The sequence below is a fragment of the Periplaneta americana genome, chromosome 17, assembly GCF_040183065.1.
Source record: "Periplaneta americana isolate PAMFEO1 chromosome 17, P.americana_PAMFEO1_priV1, whole genome shotgun sequence".
Lineage (NCBI taxonomy): Eukaryota > Metazoa > Arthropoda > Insecta > Blattodea > Blattidae > Periplaneta > Periplaneta americana.
In genome coordinates this window covers 84,977,206-84,994,971 of record NC_091133.1, presented here as the reverse complement: position 1 = coordinate 84,994,971, position 17,766 = coordinate 84,977,206, and the positions used below count along the sequence as shown (strand labels likewise).

At 35.1% G+C, this 17,766-nt stretch overlaps 1 protein-coding gene across 1 annotated transcript in view; it reads right to left on the bottom strand.

Moving 5' to 3' along the window:
• Positions 1 to 389: 389 nt before the first annotated feature.
• Positions 390 to 17,766, bottom strand: part of mRpS5 (mitochondrial ribosomal protein S5) — a 34,883-nt gene continuing 17,506 nt past the window's right edge. The window contains exons 5-11 of the mRNA XM_069816668.1: positions 16,797 to 16,831; positions 14,028 to 14,223; positions 11,726 to 11,925; positions 11,350 to 11,499; positions 7,947 to 8,063; positions 4,729 to 4,856; positions 390 to 527 (exon numbers count right to left, since the gene is read on the bottom strand). Coding sequence (XP_069672769.1) covers positions 4,746 to 4,856; positions 7,947 to 8,063; positions 11,350 to 11,499; positions 11,726 to 11,925; positions 14,028 to 14,223; positions 16,797 to 16,831 — 809 coding nt within the window. The 3' untranslated portion in view covers positions 390 to 527; positions 4,729 to 4,745. The remainder of the gene's footprint in view (positions 528 to 4,728; positions 4,857 to 7,946; positions 8,064 to 11,349; positions 11,500 to 11,725; positions 11,926 to 14,027; positions 14,224 to 16,796; positions 16,832 to 17,766) is intronic.

The window sequence follows — 17,766 nt, the reverse complement described above, 5'->3', positions numbered from 1 at the left end:
TCTGAATGAGATGAAGGTGATAATCTACATTAAATGAGTCCAGGGTCTAGCACCGATTGTTACCCAGCATTTGCTCATATTGTGTTGAGGGAAAACCCCGGAAAAAACCTCAACCAGATAACTTTCCCCGACTGGGATTTGAACCCAGATCACCTGGTTTCACGGCCACAAGTTACTCCACAAGTGTGGACATAGCAATAAGATAAACTACGGAAATCAATAAGGATATTATGAAAACATGGATGTTGATTATTTCCAATTGAATAAAGGAGAAGAAAATGTAACAACGTAGGTTTTCTGTTATGCATTCGTGAAAAATGAACATATGCTCCAGTGTAGCATTACGCGATTAGGATCATACTGTAGATTGGTGAATTAACATTTCACAATAAAATTATAAATGGTATATATTTATTTTGTACATGTACAACACGGCACAATGATAAAAACAATACCCACAGCTTCTGGTAATAAATTTAGATAATAATTACACTACCAGACCAAGTACACGATGTGTTACAGGACTCCTGAAATAAAAAGAAACACAGACAAAATACGTTTATTAATATAAGTGTGAAAAATAGCAGGTACGGTACGTGTTACATGTGATATGGTACAACATATAAATTATAGATAAAAACCTTAAAATTACATTCCAAAATTTTACAAAATAAGTGCATCAATAATAATGATGATGATGATAATTATTTATTTATTTATATCTATGTGTTGCACAACAGCCATTGACCAATAAAATAATAATAATTTATCATCTTCGTAATTAATTGTTTATATGTAAAAAAAAACCCCTTTCACATTTGAGGCATGTCGGAGTTTTAGTTTAAAAGCACAAGCATAGAAAGCCACAAAAAATTAAAATATATGGATCGTGTCCTGGCATGGCTCAGTTGGTTAAGAGCACTCAGCGCGCACAGCTGAGAGGTCCTGGGTTCGATTCCTGGTGCCGGTACGAATTTTTCTCGTACTTAATGGTAATAAAACAAACTGACTAGTTCACACTAGTCATGTAATATGCAATGAGGTGGGCGAGACCTCATTCATATTCGATACATATTTAAAGTACTTTAAAAACAGCTATAATGGCTAGGGGGATCATTGTGCTAAACACACGATACCTCATTTTGGTTGGATGATCGTTCACCCCTGTTTCGGTATGTGGCCAAGGATTATTATTATTAGAGCCCGGATGTTAGGCAAAATACCTTTTTTAAACTGATTGTATGTATGAAAGACCTATTAGAGAGAAACACGTTTCCACACATTTGGGGGACAATAGGTCCAATTTCTATTTTGCCCTTTTTGTCTTTTTTGCCTATTTTAGTTCCTGTTGCCTATTTTAAGATTAAATGCCTTTTTTAGCCTTTTTACTTCGTTATTGTACTTTTTCTGAATTTTTAATGCATTTAAAATAAACCACACATAAATTATATCAAAAAAACAAAAAAGAACGGTTGTACAAATTAAAAATATATATTCACCTCACACAAATATTTGCTGAGAATCTTATTCTCCAGTCGTAAACTTTTCTCCCCTACCAATTTCATCTTTTATGTCACTTAACAAAGATGTTTGAACAGTATAACCCTCAGTGCTCAGGTCACTTCGGGGTTTACCAGCGAAAGAAAGGGGATGAGGGAAGTATTAAAAGCAAGTCTCCAGATCCCGTTACTGTTGTCGCTTGCACACACAAGTCACGCATACTCTGAAGTCTCTAATCCCTTCTCACACCCCTCTTTTTGAGACAATACACAGTTAGTTTTTCCCGATCTTTGAAAGAAAGTAGAGACAGTCCTTCTGAAATAAGTTGTTTTAAGTTTGCTCCAATCACTTCAGTAGAAGTAGAAAGATCTTTTTTTCACCATGAAAAACGTTCTCTCTGACAGGCGGTTCACTATGACCGTTGACAACTTAAAAAAGCATCTTGTTGTGACATGTAACTAAGGACAGTGAGTACTGTATGGGATAGTTTATTAAGTACAGTAAAACCTGTTCAAATCGGAACCTGAATAATCCGGAATCCTGTCTATTTCGGAACAATTTATTGGTCCCGGCGAAATCTGTATGTATTATGTGTAATTTTTCCTGAATAAAACGGAAACTGTCCAACACAGAAACGGAAACTGTCTGCTACTGTTCAAAACGGAAACAATATTTTGGACACACTATATTTTGTAACTATATTTTGAAACAGCGTGTAATTTCAAGGAATATACGAAATATGTAGGTCACTAAGATAAAAACAACTTTTCTTTGCAAAATTTTAGAGGGTGTGAGGGTGTGTTGGCCTGTTGGTCATAAATTTTATTACCCTGTTGACGAGTCCCTTCAAAGATTTTCAATGCTTCACACCCGTATACTGTCGTAGCTAAACAGAGCGCAAGTGCAGTGATTTCCAGGTAAAAAAAAAAATTGCATAAAATGCGGCATTAACATTAAGTGATGAAGTAAAAGTTATCGAGATAAAGGAAAATTAGAAACAAAGTCTATGTGAATTAATGTTGAAGTTCAGTGGAAAACTCAGGTGTAACACTTTAAAAATTAAAGATCATAATGAGTGAGTGGCTTGCAGCCGATATTGGTGACAAAAAAGAAACCAGACAGCAACGGTTTATGTGAAAATAAATGAACTGTTGTGAGAGTGAGTTCTTCATGATCTTTCAAAGAACAAGCCAATTTCTGGATCTGTTCTGCAAAGCAAGCTATTGAACTGGGAAAGAAATTACGTAAACCAGAATTCAAGGCTTCTAATAGATGGCTCTTAGTCCAATTAATTAATAATGTAGTGATATGCAGTACAGTATTAGAGTATAGTGTTAGATATTAAATAGAATGAGATTAGTAAACTTTAGTAATGTTTAATGACTAATGAGTGAGTTACAATAATATTTATACAGAAAATGAGATTTTAATCAAGATGATTCACCAACGGAATAAGCAACAGAAAGCTGATTTAATGTGATTAGTGTTAAATGGAATATTTTGTACTTCTTGCAATTTGCGGCATGCCATTTTGTTTTTCATGTATATGAATGACAAAATATTCCATTTTAATGTCACACCTGAATAATACGGAAACCCAGGGGCGTATTTTGTGGGCTACTGGGGCTACCGGCGGTAGCCCAAGGAAATTACAAAAGAAAAAGTTTATAATATAACATAATGTAATAATTTTGTATTATTAGTTTTACCATAGTAATTAAAGTTAATGTAATTGTTAGATATATTTTGTGTAATAATAGGGTCAGTGGTAGCCCAAACCCTTTAACCAGTATACGCCACTGCGGAAACCTGTCCACAACGGAAAAAAAATTAGGACCATGTCACTTCCGTCCTGAACAGGTTTCACTGTATTTGTCTATTTTTTGTCTGCTTCTATGAATAATACATGCCTATTTCACTGCCTATTTTTACTATTTTTGGTGCCTATATGGCTGCCTATTTTTACTATTTTTAGTGCCTATATACCTGCCTATTTTAACCAAAATAAATGCCTAAACATCCGGGCTCTAATTATTATTATTATTATTATTATTATTATTATTATTATTATTATTATTATTATTATTATTATTATTATTATTATTATTATTATTATTTTCAAAACATAGCAGATAAATTTAGGGAATCTTTTTAGGAACATTTCCTAGTAATCCAGGTGAAGAGCTGAAATCTATCGGTGATGTCAAATTCTGATATGTGCAAGTTTACCGGTATGATAAAACTTTCAGCACCAAAAACAGATCAATCAAACAGAATAAAGTAAATAGTCTGCAATGATTCTTCACATTTCCATAGAATTATCATAATTATCTTCCACAAAACTGAGATAGAGGTAGGTATAGGTTTGGATGTACTATCGAAAGAAATAAAGAAGAAATGGTTATTGCAGAAATTTTAATATTGTTTTATTTTGGTATACATACTGTCAAATTTAGTATTTTGAAGTGAAACATCTGTATTCGAAATGAATACCTTAGACAAAAATGTGTAATGTTTTGAGATGAAACATTTACTCTGTCACTCGTGGTACCATTTGTTAAAAAAGTAAATAATATCAGATTTATGATTTTTTAAATTAAAAATTTAAGAGAATTGAAAAATGTAAAACTTAAAATTTAAATATATATAATGAAACTTAGTATATGAAAAAAATTAATACCGTCATTTCCCATAACTATGGTCCTGGAATACAACTATGGTCCACGATACAACCATTTAAATTTTGTACTCCATAACGTAGTACCTCGTTTATCTATATTTTTGCTGTACTGTAGTTTGAAGTCAAGGCATTGCAGCTATCTACGAATGGTCTACGTTACTTCTACAATGTTCTTTTAATAGTTGTATTGTGGATCATAGTTGTGTTAAAGGACCACAGTTATGGGAAATGACAGTACCTAAAATTGTTTACGTGACTTTGCTTTACAAAAGATCCAAAGCACATTAATTTCAGTTAATATTTTCTTCAGAAATTTGAGTCACACTTAACAATCAAAATTCTGAGAAAACAAATCTTCCAAACTTTTCAACATAGAAATTCGAAACTTGATACTCTTACTTCTCAATATCCTCTAAACATACACTGAAAATCTCATTAAAGCTGGCCTCATAGGAAAAAAGTTTTTACAAATTCCATAATGTCCCCTTAAGTACATAATGCTATGACAAAAATTCGAAGTGATAGTTAAGAAATAAGCAGATACTTACTCTCTTTTTAAAAGTGCTTAATTTGTTTCTTGCTCGTTTGGATCAATAAAGGGACTTCGACATTCTTTATATTTTTCACCATAGAAACTCTGAAGTACACCATATTCAGACAATAAATTAATCTTAACCTGAAAGAAAACATACATCTTTTATAGCTGGTTCAATAACAAAATATGAAACTCTCAAATTTCACAAAATCTATTGTATTCAAAGACTCCTTGTAAGATGTCCAATATGTAGGTAAATGCAGATAAAGAATATAGATGCTCCATTTGCATGTAAAGTTCGTAATAGTCAACCATAATTTACGTCACGGCAAATGTGGGCAGTTCTTGAAAAAGCTATTTCAATGTTAGGGCAATAATGTATTGCTAGGAATAATCCCGTGGCGGTTTGTATTAGAATATCGTCGAGGTATACCAGCTAATCCAAGAAAATGTTGTGGAAAGAATGTTATATTTACTCCTACAAATATAATTGCAAATTGTGCTTTTAATACCACTACTTAATTATTACCAATCAAATTATAAGGTTCGTTCCGACAACAGTCAGAAACCGTCTGTAACTATTGTGAGCATGCGCAGTACAGAAAAAGTGTTCCAACATGCTTCGAACCAGTCCTGAACCGGAAACATGTACTGCAGTTAGGCGTTCCAACAAACTTCTGACATGGGTTCGGAATGGTCAGAAGTAGTCAGCAGATTGAGGCATGTACTGAAGAGTACGCGAGACGTGCATGTGCATAAGCTCACCAACGTCTCCTGGATACTGAAGAAAGACATGATCGACTGTTCACATCAATGACGTTAAGATGAAAAGTGACAGTGCAGATGAATAATAAAACTAGAGATTTCATTTAAATTTTCGCCAAAAAGAAAGAGAATGAAAATTATTTGGGTATTGAAATAGTTCATTACATTTTCAACGTGCAACTTTGATTAAAAGTATAATAAATAACGTACATAAATTAATAATTAAAATAAGAACTATTTTTAGATGAGAGTCCCCCGGTACACGACATTGAATTAGCAGAATTCTTGCCTTCCATATTTTTTGTCATCTTTTTATAGAAAACTGTTTAAGAAGGTCCGGCAAGACACAATTTTGAAATTCTACAAAACAATGGCCATTCCAACTTTGCTATATGGATCAGAAACTTGGACTCTAACAACTAGTCAACTGAAAAGAATAGAAGCAGCTGAGATGAGATTACTAAGACCGCTAGCAGGCTACACTCTCTATGACCATAAATATAATGAAGACATCCGACAAGAACTAAATATCGCAGCCATTACAGAGACAATCCACAAGTATCGGAGCAACTGGCATGAGCATGTTCTACGGATGCCAAATGATAGACTACCCAGGAGATCATTAAATTACAGACCCCTTGGATACCGAGATCGTGGACGTCCAAAGAAGCGATGGAGAGACCAGCTTTTCACCTGAGACGGAACAGGCTAAATGGCCTAAACACTGATAGCTATTGATGATGATGATGATGATGAAATTCTATTTTCTGAAATTAGAATTAACTGCGAAACGATAATAATTAAGCATCCCGTTTTTAGCAAAGATGATCACAGTTATAGCATCTCTGGATTTAGTACATAACGATCCGTGAAAGTGTTCCAACAGTGTCCAGTCCAGTTTCAATCCCATAGTAGATGCTCAACTAGCGCATGTGCATAAGATGGTACAGGAACCGTACATGAACTGATTCATGAACCACTTGTTGGAACGAACTTATATAAAACCAACACACAGTAATTCTTACAAGGGAATTGTGAATGAGCTCATGTCGAAACCACCTCTCAAAATATATACATACAGTGGACTCAGAGGCAGCTAGACAGTCTATAGCATCCTATAACACACCAGAAAGTTTACAAATACAGGAAATAAGAAGGGCCATACGATTAATGACATCAACAGACACAAAAATAGCCTTCCAATGGATTCCATCACATGTGGGCATCCGTGGCAATGAAAATGCACAAGAATACAACAAAAACCACAACATAGACCTACACAAACAATCTGAGACGGAAAAAAAAGAAAGAAAATAATCTACAATCAAAATATAGACACCAATACACAAAATAAACCACAGCCCAAGTTAGCAAGAAGAGAAAAGGAAGCCGGCACCAAACAAGAAGAGAAACAGTGGAAAAGTTGAGAATGTACACTAGACATGACTGCCTCCAAAAACACTTAAAAAGAAGAGATCCTGCACTCAGACTTATACATGCTATGTAAAGACTATTTATGCTGATCACCTTCCCCATTGTAGTCGATTATCCTCAATGAATATCACAGAACACTATTGGGAAGCTAAAAGGAAAATGGGATATTTCCAGCAATCCAGCCATTAGAAGAAAAAGAAGAATTGGTCAAATCTATCAATCAATCTTCTTAATATATATAGCTGTTTGCTGACAACATAAAGTCTACTATAGTCCACTGTAGTCTATTCAGTTGTTTTTCACGAGAAATGAGGGGTATTTTGATCAGTGTTCATTATAGATGCCTGTTGCTAGCAGCCAGAGGTGGGGTGTAGTCAATATATACTGCAGGATTGTGTCTACTGCAACTGGTACTGATGATTTTAATTTACTTCTTTTGCGGTTTATGGATGGACAGTATAGTAGAATGTGTTCCAGATCTTCATCATGATTATTACACCACAGACAAGTAGGATTATCAGAAATGTGAAATCGGTGTAGGTACAATTGAGTGACAATGTGACCTGTTCTGGCTCTTGTTAAAAATGTTTGAACATGTCTGGGCAAGTTTTTGTACATTTCCAGGTCATTTGGTTTCTTTTGTGCAGACTGTAAAATTTTTCCTTTGTCAGAAGAGAGCCAATTGTTGATCCATAGGTTTGTAAAATGAGACTTTACTGAAGCAAAAGCACTGGATAGAGATATCACTTGAAGAGGTCTTGGTTGCAAATATGTTGCCTGTTTTGCAATATTATCGACTTTCTCGTTTCCAGGTATACCACAATGACTAGGTATCCATTGAAATGTTATTTCCTTTTGGAGTTCTTTTAGTTTACATTGGTCAAATCTACTATATTCAATATACAAAAACAAGCTGATTGGTGGGGGTAAGAGAAGTGCTTAATTTCATAGGCACTTTTCACCAAAAGACTGCCCCATATTTAAAACAATGCCATCATTTTATACTGAGTCACGTAATAATTTTTATCTTACCTTGTTTTTGTTCCTGGTGTACTGTGACTTCTGGAGATAGTTTTCCCATGATGGCAGCTTTGTGTAAAATCGTGGTTGCTTCTTTTTCTTCAGAACTACCCGATCACCCAAAGCATACTGTGAAAATATTTTCCATCTGTGTACAACACTACAACACAAATACTTTATGGAAAACATTATACAGTAACTAATATTCTGAGAAAATAAGAAAGATGAGACAGATTAAGAAAAAATGGACCTATAAGTGCAATATTATTATAAAATCAGACTGATGAACTTCATGTAATTGCATATTTTTACTAATTTGTCATACAGTATTTAAAAAAGTTTATATGCCTTTCCAGATTGTGAGTCATGAGAAAGAAATACTTTATTAATTACAGTTGCCTGCCTGATATCGCAGGTGACCATAAAAGATCCACTTTTAAGGAGGAAAACATAATACCCAGGAAACAAGACCTGAGAGAGAGAGAAAAATAAGCTCTACAAGATTTTAAACCACAATTAAAAATTAACTTTAAGTAGAACAAAATATAATAGATGCAAGTAATCTTGCAAGATATATCTAAAAACTTAGCAATGATTTTGTTTAAAATACAGAAAGAACGTAAAAATTATTTGTGAATTTGAAGCTTGTACTTCGGACACCAAAAAGGAGATCTTTCACCTACCATGCAAGTTATAACTCTCACTAAGGTGAGGGATGCATGGACGATAATATATTGTGACAGCTGCAACGGGGTTTGAACACGCGTCCAACAGGGCGCGCGGCAGACGAAACGCTGGTACGGGGAGCATCTGCATGTTGAAGGGCAGAGAGGGTGTATTACGTCAACGCGACGAGGGGAGGGTACGCGCGCAACTGCTGCGTGCAGAGTGAAGGGGGGACGGACCCTCCCGACTCTTCCAGAAATCCGTCGAAGTGGAAAAATCGCGAATTCGAACTTTCCAGGCTACGTCGCTGTGGTTATAAAAGAAGAAGCGTGAGGGAACTCGGACAGTGTGTGTGATTCATGATTAGTTCAGTGAGTAAGCCAGTGAACAGAGCAAGCCAGCCAGTCTTGTGTACCGGAGTTCGACTTGAGTGTGCGTCCGCAACTGTGTCAGCATCCGAAGGTCTGTGGTTCGAGATACTGTAAACTCGAGTGACTGAGCTAGAAGAACTGTGAACTAAGAACTAACAGTTCTGATTTGTAAATAGTGCTTTGTAAATATTAGTTAAGATTAATAGTTCATTGTTGTTCGTAATAGTCCAAGTAAATTGTCATTGTCGTCAGTGCACTAACGAATACTGTGTGACGGTGTGGAGAGCAAATCCCATTGTTGACGGGAGTGAAGTTAAATTGTAGAGACTGAATAGTTATTGTTGGAAGAATAAAGTTACATTGTTGTTTATTTTAAAAACGTTACAATATAATATATGTTCTCCTTCTATGCACTCATGTGCATGCAGTAAAACCCCGTTTTAATGTTCCCGTTTTTAACGAATAAATTTGTTAAATCCCAGCCAAATTACCATTAGAATAATGTAATTAATTGTCGCCTTTAAGGAAACCAGTTTAAGGAAAATCCCATTTCTAAGGAATACTTTTCAAGTGGATTTTGTGATAATGAAACCTGAAATATCGAATCGACTTTCAATAAGCAATAATACCAGCATATTCGATAATGCATCTCAATTGATAGTAATGCAGTGTCACACAGCTGTATTATTCTTCATAGTTCTTTATGGTATTGCTTTGCGTTGCTTTCACAGAGTGATTGTTTTGCTTGCTTTGTTATCACGAATTGTGTGGATCCTCTTTTCAAGTTTTTTTATTAGTTTACGCTGTTTATGCATTGTTATAATGTTGACTAAATATTGGAGTGCAAGAGGTCAAATGACTTTATTGTCAAACGCCTGGCATTAGAAAACAACAACAACATAATGTTGACTAAAAGGAATAAATTAACTATCGGACAGAAACTGAAAATAATAAGGTACATCCAGGTTAATCCTCAAATAACACTATCACATATGACAAAAAAGACATGGTTTGCCAACTACTTCATTATGGGGAATAATGAAGAAGAAAGAAGAAATTTTCAATGCCGAGTTTCAGTGTGGTTTATGTTCAAACTAGCAGAAAAACATTCGCGTTTCACCAATTGAAGAGTTAGAAAATATTATAATGAAATGTATTGTAAATAATAACCGTAGGCCTAATTAAATAATTATAATGTTTGGTATATAACACATGTTCGTACTAAATTATTTTAGCCTTTCCTTTCCATTCTATGTAAACCCTCTTTTAAGGAAAACCTCTATTTAAGGAAAAAAGTAATCCCTCAGAGATTCGTTAAAAAGAGTTTTTACTGTACATTCAAATGTTAAAAAATCTGATATTTTCAATGTTTTGTTCAAAACATAATCAAATGAAAGAAATGCTATCTCAAAGAAACAACTAAAGGTACGGTCACACGTCACTACTTTTGCAGCGATGCAGACAAAAAACTGCGCAACTCTTGTACAGCGACGTGTGAACAACAGTGCAACCCGAAAAGTAGTGGCTGCCGAACCTGCTGCTCGCTACTTTTTGATACTGCGAGCAGCTTAAAAGTAGCGACGTGTGTACAGGGTTCTCAGGGTTGCAGCCGCAGCACTTTTGATACTGGTTTTGTTGAAACTTTTGCTGCGGTTGCGACCAGTTTTGCCACCCAAATGTGCCAATTATACTTTTATTGTTTGGATGTATTTTAATGTTAGATGTCATGAAAATAAATTATTTGTAACAGTTATTAAATGCACAACACAGTCTGAGCATATTTGCTGACGATATAATTCACTTTTTTAATTTTCTGTAGCATAGTTTCGAACAGGAGGGTTGCCAACATTGATCACGTGAATATGCTGTTGGTTATCATTTAAGTATATAGGCGTTTTTAAAAGTTTTATAGTAAAAATAATGCCAATTTCTGAATACTAGTTAGGACAGAAAAGCTAATAATAATAGATAAATAAGCTTTCGCATGAGTTTATTAATAATAATATGAACATAACCACAAAATGTATACTGAGAAGTCAACACGGAGATGGAAACCTGCAGATTGACTGCGGCTGCAAAAGTAGCGCCTTGTGTGTGAATGGACTCGCAACCTCCAGTTGCAACTTTTGCTGCACTCGGGTTGCGCAGCACGAAAAGTAGCGTGCAGCGCACTACTTTTGGCTGCAGTACAAAAGTTGCGCAGCAAAAGTAGCGATGTGTGACCGTACCTTAAGTAAGTGAACTTGTTTAAATTCATCGATAAAGTATATTATAGAATAAAAAATATGAAGAGAGACTAACAGAGTTATTTTTCAGCAAGTGTTGGAACGAATCCATGAGACTAAATCAAATGTTTACAAGTTTATGCACTGAATTACCTGTGTATAGTCCAATACTTCTTTTGGACTGATGTCTTTTTTTGTACGACAAACTGAAGGCGAGGCCACAACAGTGGGAAAATAATCATTCTCTTTCCTAAATTCAACAACATGCAACTTCTTCTCCTCTGCCAGCATTTGGTGTGTTTTCTGTAATAGTTTTGAACAGAAAGATGACACACTTCTGAAAAAAAAATACTGTATCTTTTCTTTTAAATATTTATCATATCAATTCATATGTCACTGAGTAATACATTACAATACTATTCCTTGCTTATCAACATTTATCTCGGAACTTAGTCTCTGACATTTTAAATCCTGTGAATTGGGTACTTTCAACACAAACATCATATTGAGCAGCAATAAATTATCTTACCTGTTGCAATAAGCCAATTAAGAATGCTTTGACAATGTGTTGTAGATTAGTTGGGCCTTCTATCTTAGCGTACAAGTCTTTTATTCCAATTACTTCACACATTGTCTTGATTGCTCGATGACAAATTAACCCGTAACCTTCTGGTTTTTTGTTAACAAATATTTTTGTTTTTCCAAACTGACAGAAGAAATCGTGAAATACTGAAATCAATATAAAATAAAGTAAATTATTGTTGGTTAAGTATGCCAAAGCTATGAAAAGTAACCTGGGAAATGTTATTTAGAAAAAAGGACGCAATAGTGGATTATAATTTATAAGTGTCAAGCTTTTGTTTGGAGTCTCCATTCTTCAATTAAATTCTCATCCTCCCCTGTTTATCTCGCTCTGAAATATAATGCCAGTTTATTTAATCCGTAACTTAATTGTTTTTTTGTAGTTTCTACTACTGTAGTTCGAAACAACCTTTGACGGCACTTTATTCCTGGAAATGGCAAAGAAGTCTCCCTCTTTCAGTCATTTACTTAAAAGGACTCACCCTCATACAGACAAAGGAACAATAACCAATATATCGACAAGAAGGAAACAGTTCTAATGGTTTTTCTGTCAAAGCAGCATAAAGAAGAAGGCTGTTAGTCCACTAAAGGAACGGTAACCTCCTTCAGATATTTAGAAGTGACATTTCAAACTAATATTACCTCCTTCAGTATACAGTAGAACCCCGATTATCTGTCACCATATTAACCGCTTGGCAGATTTTAGTAGGTTATTTTATGATGCTCTATCAACATCTTAGGTTATTTAGCGTCTGAATAAGATGAAGATGATAATGCCAGTGAAATGAGTCCGGGGTCCAGCACCGAAAGTTACCCAGCATTTGCTCATATTGGGTTGAGGGAAAACCCCGGAAAAAACCTCAACCAGGTAACTTGCCCCGACCGGGAATCGAACCTGGGCCACCTGGTTTCGCGGCCAGACTCGCTAACCGTTACTCCACAGCTGTGGACACGCTTGGCAGATTGTCCAACTGTCTTTCTCTCACTTTTTTTTTTTTTTTGCTGGAAAAATATAAAGTAATTACTGTACATTATATTAGCACGTCGTTTTTTCTAGAGGGGGTTATTACAAGAGTTTATATTACACAATATGGTCTCTATTCGAGTTGTAGTACTGTATAACTTCTATAACAAATATCTTCCATAGGTATCAAAAGAAATTGTGTTGTGCTGAGTGGTTTGGGGAACAAGAAACTGTGGCTCATCTCAGAATACGAGATTGGAGTCACAACTGTTTGCAATTAAATAAAAATCAAGAATAAAGTGTATAAAGTATGTAAATGTATAGATAAGGAATTAAACTTTGGAGCGAGTTTTGATGGGAGTCCATCTGTATGTAGGCAAGAATTTCACACGACTGTTCATAAGTAGCATATGTACAGGGGCTTTTGTTTACTGCACATGTGCAGTGTGTTGTAAGCAAAACATATACAATAAGGGTCGCCCTCGGTAGCAGAGTTGGTATAGCGCTGGCCTTCTATGCTCGAGGTTGCGGGTTCGATCCCGGCCGAGGTCGATGGCATTTGAGTGTGTTTAAATACGACAGGCTCATGTCAGTAGATTTACTAGCATGTAAAAGAACTCCTGCGGGACAAAAATTCCGGCACACCGGCGATGCTGATATAACCTTTGCAGTTGCGAGCATCGTTAAATAAACCATAATTTAAAAAAAATTATACAATAAGGCAGCTCCAAATTTTATTTCCATATCTGTACAACACAAGCCTCCACTATGCCTATCTCTCCACAGACAGCTATTACAAGGAGTTTCCTTGCCCCTTAAAAATCCGTTGTTAACAACCAGACTTAAATCAGTGAACATCTGATCCACTATCTAGCGTGTTCAATACAAACCATAGAGGAAATTACGGAAGTGTAAGCATTATTAGTTAAATTCACGAAAGTTTGTTATGACATGGATTATCAGATTTTTTCGATTAACCATTCAGCCCACTCCCTTCATTACCACGAATAACAGAGGTTCTACTGTATACGCACGAGAAAGAGTCATAGCATTAACATGGGCAATCAGAGATATAAAACATCTATAAGCACTAGAAAGTATGTGTCATCTTAGTAACACTCATTTTCAAAAATTACTGAAAGGGCTGCTGAGCTACAGCTCATAAGAGTGAAGCATCACTGGATAAAATCCTAAAATTCCTCAAAGTGTTCCTGCATCATTTTAGCAAATGCTGTAAGAAGAGGAATTAAAACATGTTGCATATTCGGAGCAAACAGAAACTTACTTGAATGATTGTTGAATATTTCTACATACACCAACTTTTGACCTGCGCGGTTCTTTGCCTTCCGGAGAGCTGTTCTGGCATCAGTTGCTTTAGCAAGGGCAATTCCAGTCGACCCACTTTGGTTTCCTGTTATTACAAATGCACTTATCTGCCGTTTTCTTCCCATGTTTCCTTTCATGTTGAACACACTTTTCAGCTGAAAAAATAATAATAAGATTAACATATTCTTAAATGAGGGATTACTATGCAACTTCTTAAGTTAAATTAATTGTGAAGAAAAAGTTATTGCATCCTCAGGCATCTACGAGTATATTCGTTTTTACTTACATAGCATAATAAATCTGAACCATATGGTCTAACAGAAACAGAAAGAGCATGAAATAGAACAAAATTTTAGAGAGAAAATATCTACATACTGTACAGTAGTGGCAAAAAAAACCGGACTGACGGAATAATCAAAGTCCCCGAAGTGAGCCACTGCACATGCCACGCCCACATTCACAAGATAGTGAGTAATCTATTGAAATTGTTGTAGTTTCGATTGCTGACGTAGCCCATTAAAAAATAAGCTGGTAAAACTCATGTTCTGGGAATAATAAGTTAATTAAGTAGTAAAATATCGCTGCAATCGAAAAGTATTGGGAATAAATTTGAATAAGGAACAAAAAAAAAGTTTCCTTCCCAGGCAGGATTCGAACCACGAAAGTCTTAGTTACCAGTCTATCGTGCTCTGGAGTGAACAATGCTCTAAAATCAGTTACAACGGTCAGTCCGGTTTTTTTTTGCCACTACTGTACATGCAAGTATAAAGTGCTTTAATTGTTTAGGATATTATTTTAATTTGGAACAATATATGCATGTAAGTCACTATTTTTAAGTGTTATTTTTTAATAGTTTGATCCTAAAATAAGTCTGCAGATATCAAAATCTGAGATCATTGTTTCCTATATAGATTTTATAGTTTAAATTAATAAAACAGAGATTTGTGCATTTCTCATTCAAAATTAGTTCCCTCTCAAACATAAAGGCATTTAAATCCTTTTGCTATAAGCACCATGCTCCTTAATATTATATAATGATAACGAAATAAATATTTCTGTCTTCTGGTATTCCGGAGTGAACAACTTAATGATCTCAGATGCGGCTCTACCTTAAGGTCACATAATAATGTGCCCTCCCAGTTGTAAATTAAATTCACCAGATTTTATTTAATTTTGAATTTTTCCATTCACGCCCTTTTTCCTTTACTCTCGATTCAGGACTGGCACTGTAGCAATATGGCAACATGGGCTGGTCACACGTTCATTGCAGATTTCTTGTGCCTTAGTGTTTTACAATGAATTCTCACCTTAGGGTTGGGAGCAAGAGAGGATATTCCTACCTAATGGTAGTCTTCGGTCACAGAGGTATTATGACTGACGACCTGAAGTAACTGACACTTCAAAAAGTATCATTTGCCACCCAATGGAGCCATTATATTACAATGTGAAATTTGTTTCTTCTTCATAATTAATAGCTGCTTGAACTACTGTTGGAAATCCAGTTGCTAGCCAAAATAAACAATTAATATTGTTTAGAATACTTACTGTAGTGTATATGAATTCTCCGGCAATTTGAACAAAATATGTGAAAGCCTGGTGTGGCATAGGGACAGATAGAAATTCCAGAGTTGTCAGTCCAGCCCTGGTCATAACTAAATTTTTACCGCCAATTTAAGAAAGCGTAGGTCATTGCAAGTTTCCTTAACCAATTTCTTTGTGAGACACTCTGAGCGAAAATCTTGTTTCAAAGTGATTGCTGAATAGTGTTGTGGTTCAAAACGAAGTAAAATATTTACAAAGTAGAACTTTATGCTATGAGAACATACTTTTAGCAAAGGACTTAGTTCTCCAAAACCAGAAGTTATAAGTGAGTTTTGTATCTCCTGATTATTAAATTTTTTTAAATACCTTCCCTTTTGTACCCCACCTGGTCCTAAGGTGTCAAAAGCCGTCACTGCATGTTCCTCCAACATTATAGTGAGGGTCACATAAGAACAGTTCCTAAACAGGAAATATTGACGTCTTGTCAGTGTTGCCAACTGTTACCAGATATCACACGGTCCTTCGTACCGGTATTAAATGACTTATTTACTTACCGTACTTTATGTTGGAAGATTATTCTAAATAATTGAATAATTTGTAACAATTTTCGTACGCAAACCATACGAGAAAGGGATCAACATGTCAAGTATTTTGTCTGGCAATAAGAAATTCATTGGTTTGATTAAACAATTGATTCACGAGACCTAACCTAAAAATGTATTTTGTTTGACCACATGAAATTAATAGTACTAACTCCGAAAACTTACCTGACTATAGCCTTGAATTATAACCACAATGAAACACATAAAATAACTATTATGTATTAATATTAATACTGATATTAATTCATTATTAGTATGTTCAAATTTTACTAGCTTCCAGTAACCGGCTCAGAAATCTAGTACAATTTCAATTTCACTACCAACAATTAATATTGTCAATATTTGTCTCATGCCAACATACCAGTTACAAAATCACTACCATTTGTAGTATTTCTCAGTATCGAAATTCGAAACGAAGTTGGCAAAAGAAAATTCAACCTGCAAACTAGAAAATCACCACAATCCACTAGCATATGTAGTAATGGGGGAAAAATGGTCAGGTTTCACCCTTAGGGTATGAAGTAAGCTGACCTGGACTATAGTTGCATCTGACATGTATAATTCTACACTAGAGCAAAACTCACCTCCAAAACTTTTGTGTCAAATCCATCAAAAGTATCTGTAAGGAAGATTCACTGTATTAGTTCAGTATAACTTCATAAAATATTCTCAACAAGGAGTAAATAATACAGAAAGGTGAAATTTGTGTTACACAGACAATGTATGAAACTACATCGTTATAGATATGGTAGGAAATTTCCAATATTCAAACTACAGTGTTTATTCCAGTACAATAGAATGGGTTATTTATGAAAGGGCCTAAGTCTTGAATACTAAATTGTTAGCAATTTAAGAAAATCTGCTTACAGGCCGAAATTTTGAAATTAAGGCTGAAATAAAAATTGTATCATAAATTCTACTAAGCATAAGGGTGTGAAATTTAGTCCTCTTCATATCTAAATCGATGTATCTACACCCAAAGGGTAGTTATTACATTACAGACTCATTTTCACAAAATTAGCGACTTAGGCCCTTTCATAAATAACCCATTCATTATAGAACAATGTAATACTTTCACAACACCAGCTTTATTGCACACAGAAAGTTTAAACAGCTAGACCAGGGCTGGGCACATTACGTGATTCTGAGAAATGAGCGCTGTGTGCTTTAAAGAGCGAGTCTTGCAAGCGCCGTGACGTATGCATACTGTTCGTCATTCAGTGTCAGTGCAGTGGTGACTCTGCAGTATGATGGCAAACTTTCAAGACGGAGCTTCCGCTTATACACTAAGCGGCCTGCTACTCCCAATGCTTTTAATGTATCATGGGAGGAGGAGTTCTTTTTTGTAGAGAGCAGTGGATTAGCAAAGTGTTTAATTTGTCATTAAAACACTCCAACTGATTAAGAAGTTCAATATCCAACGGCAGTATACTTTACAACATGCTACTGAACATGACAAATATGTTGGTAATGAACGCCATAAATTAATACAACTTAGAGAAAATGTTTCTCGGGTGCATTATATTAGAGTATCCGTTTGATATTTATATTGCA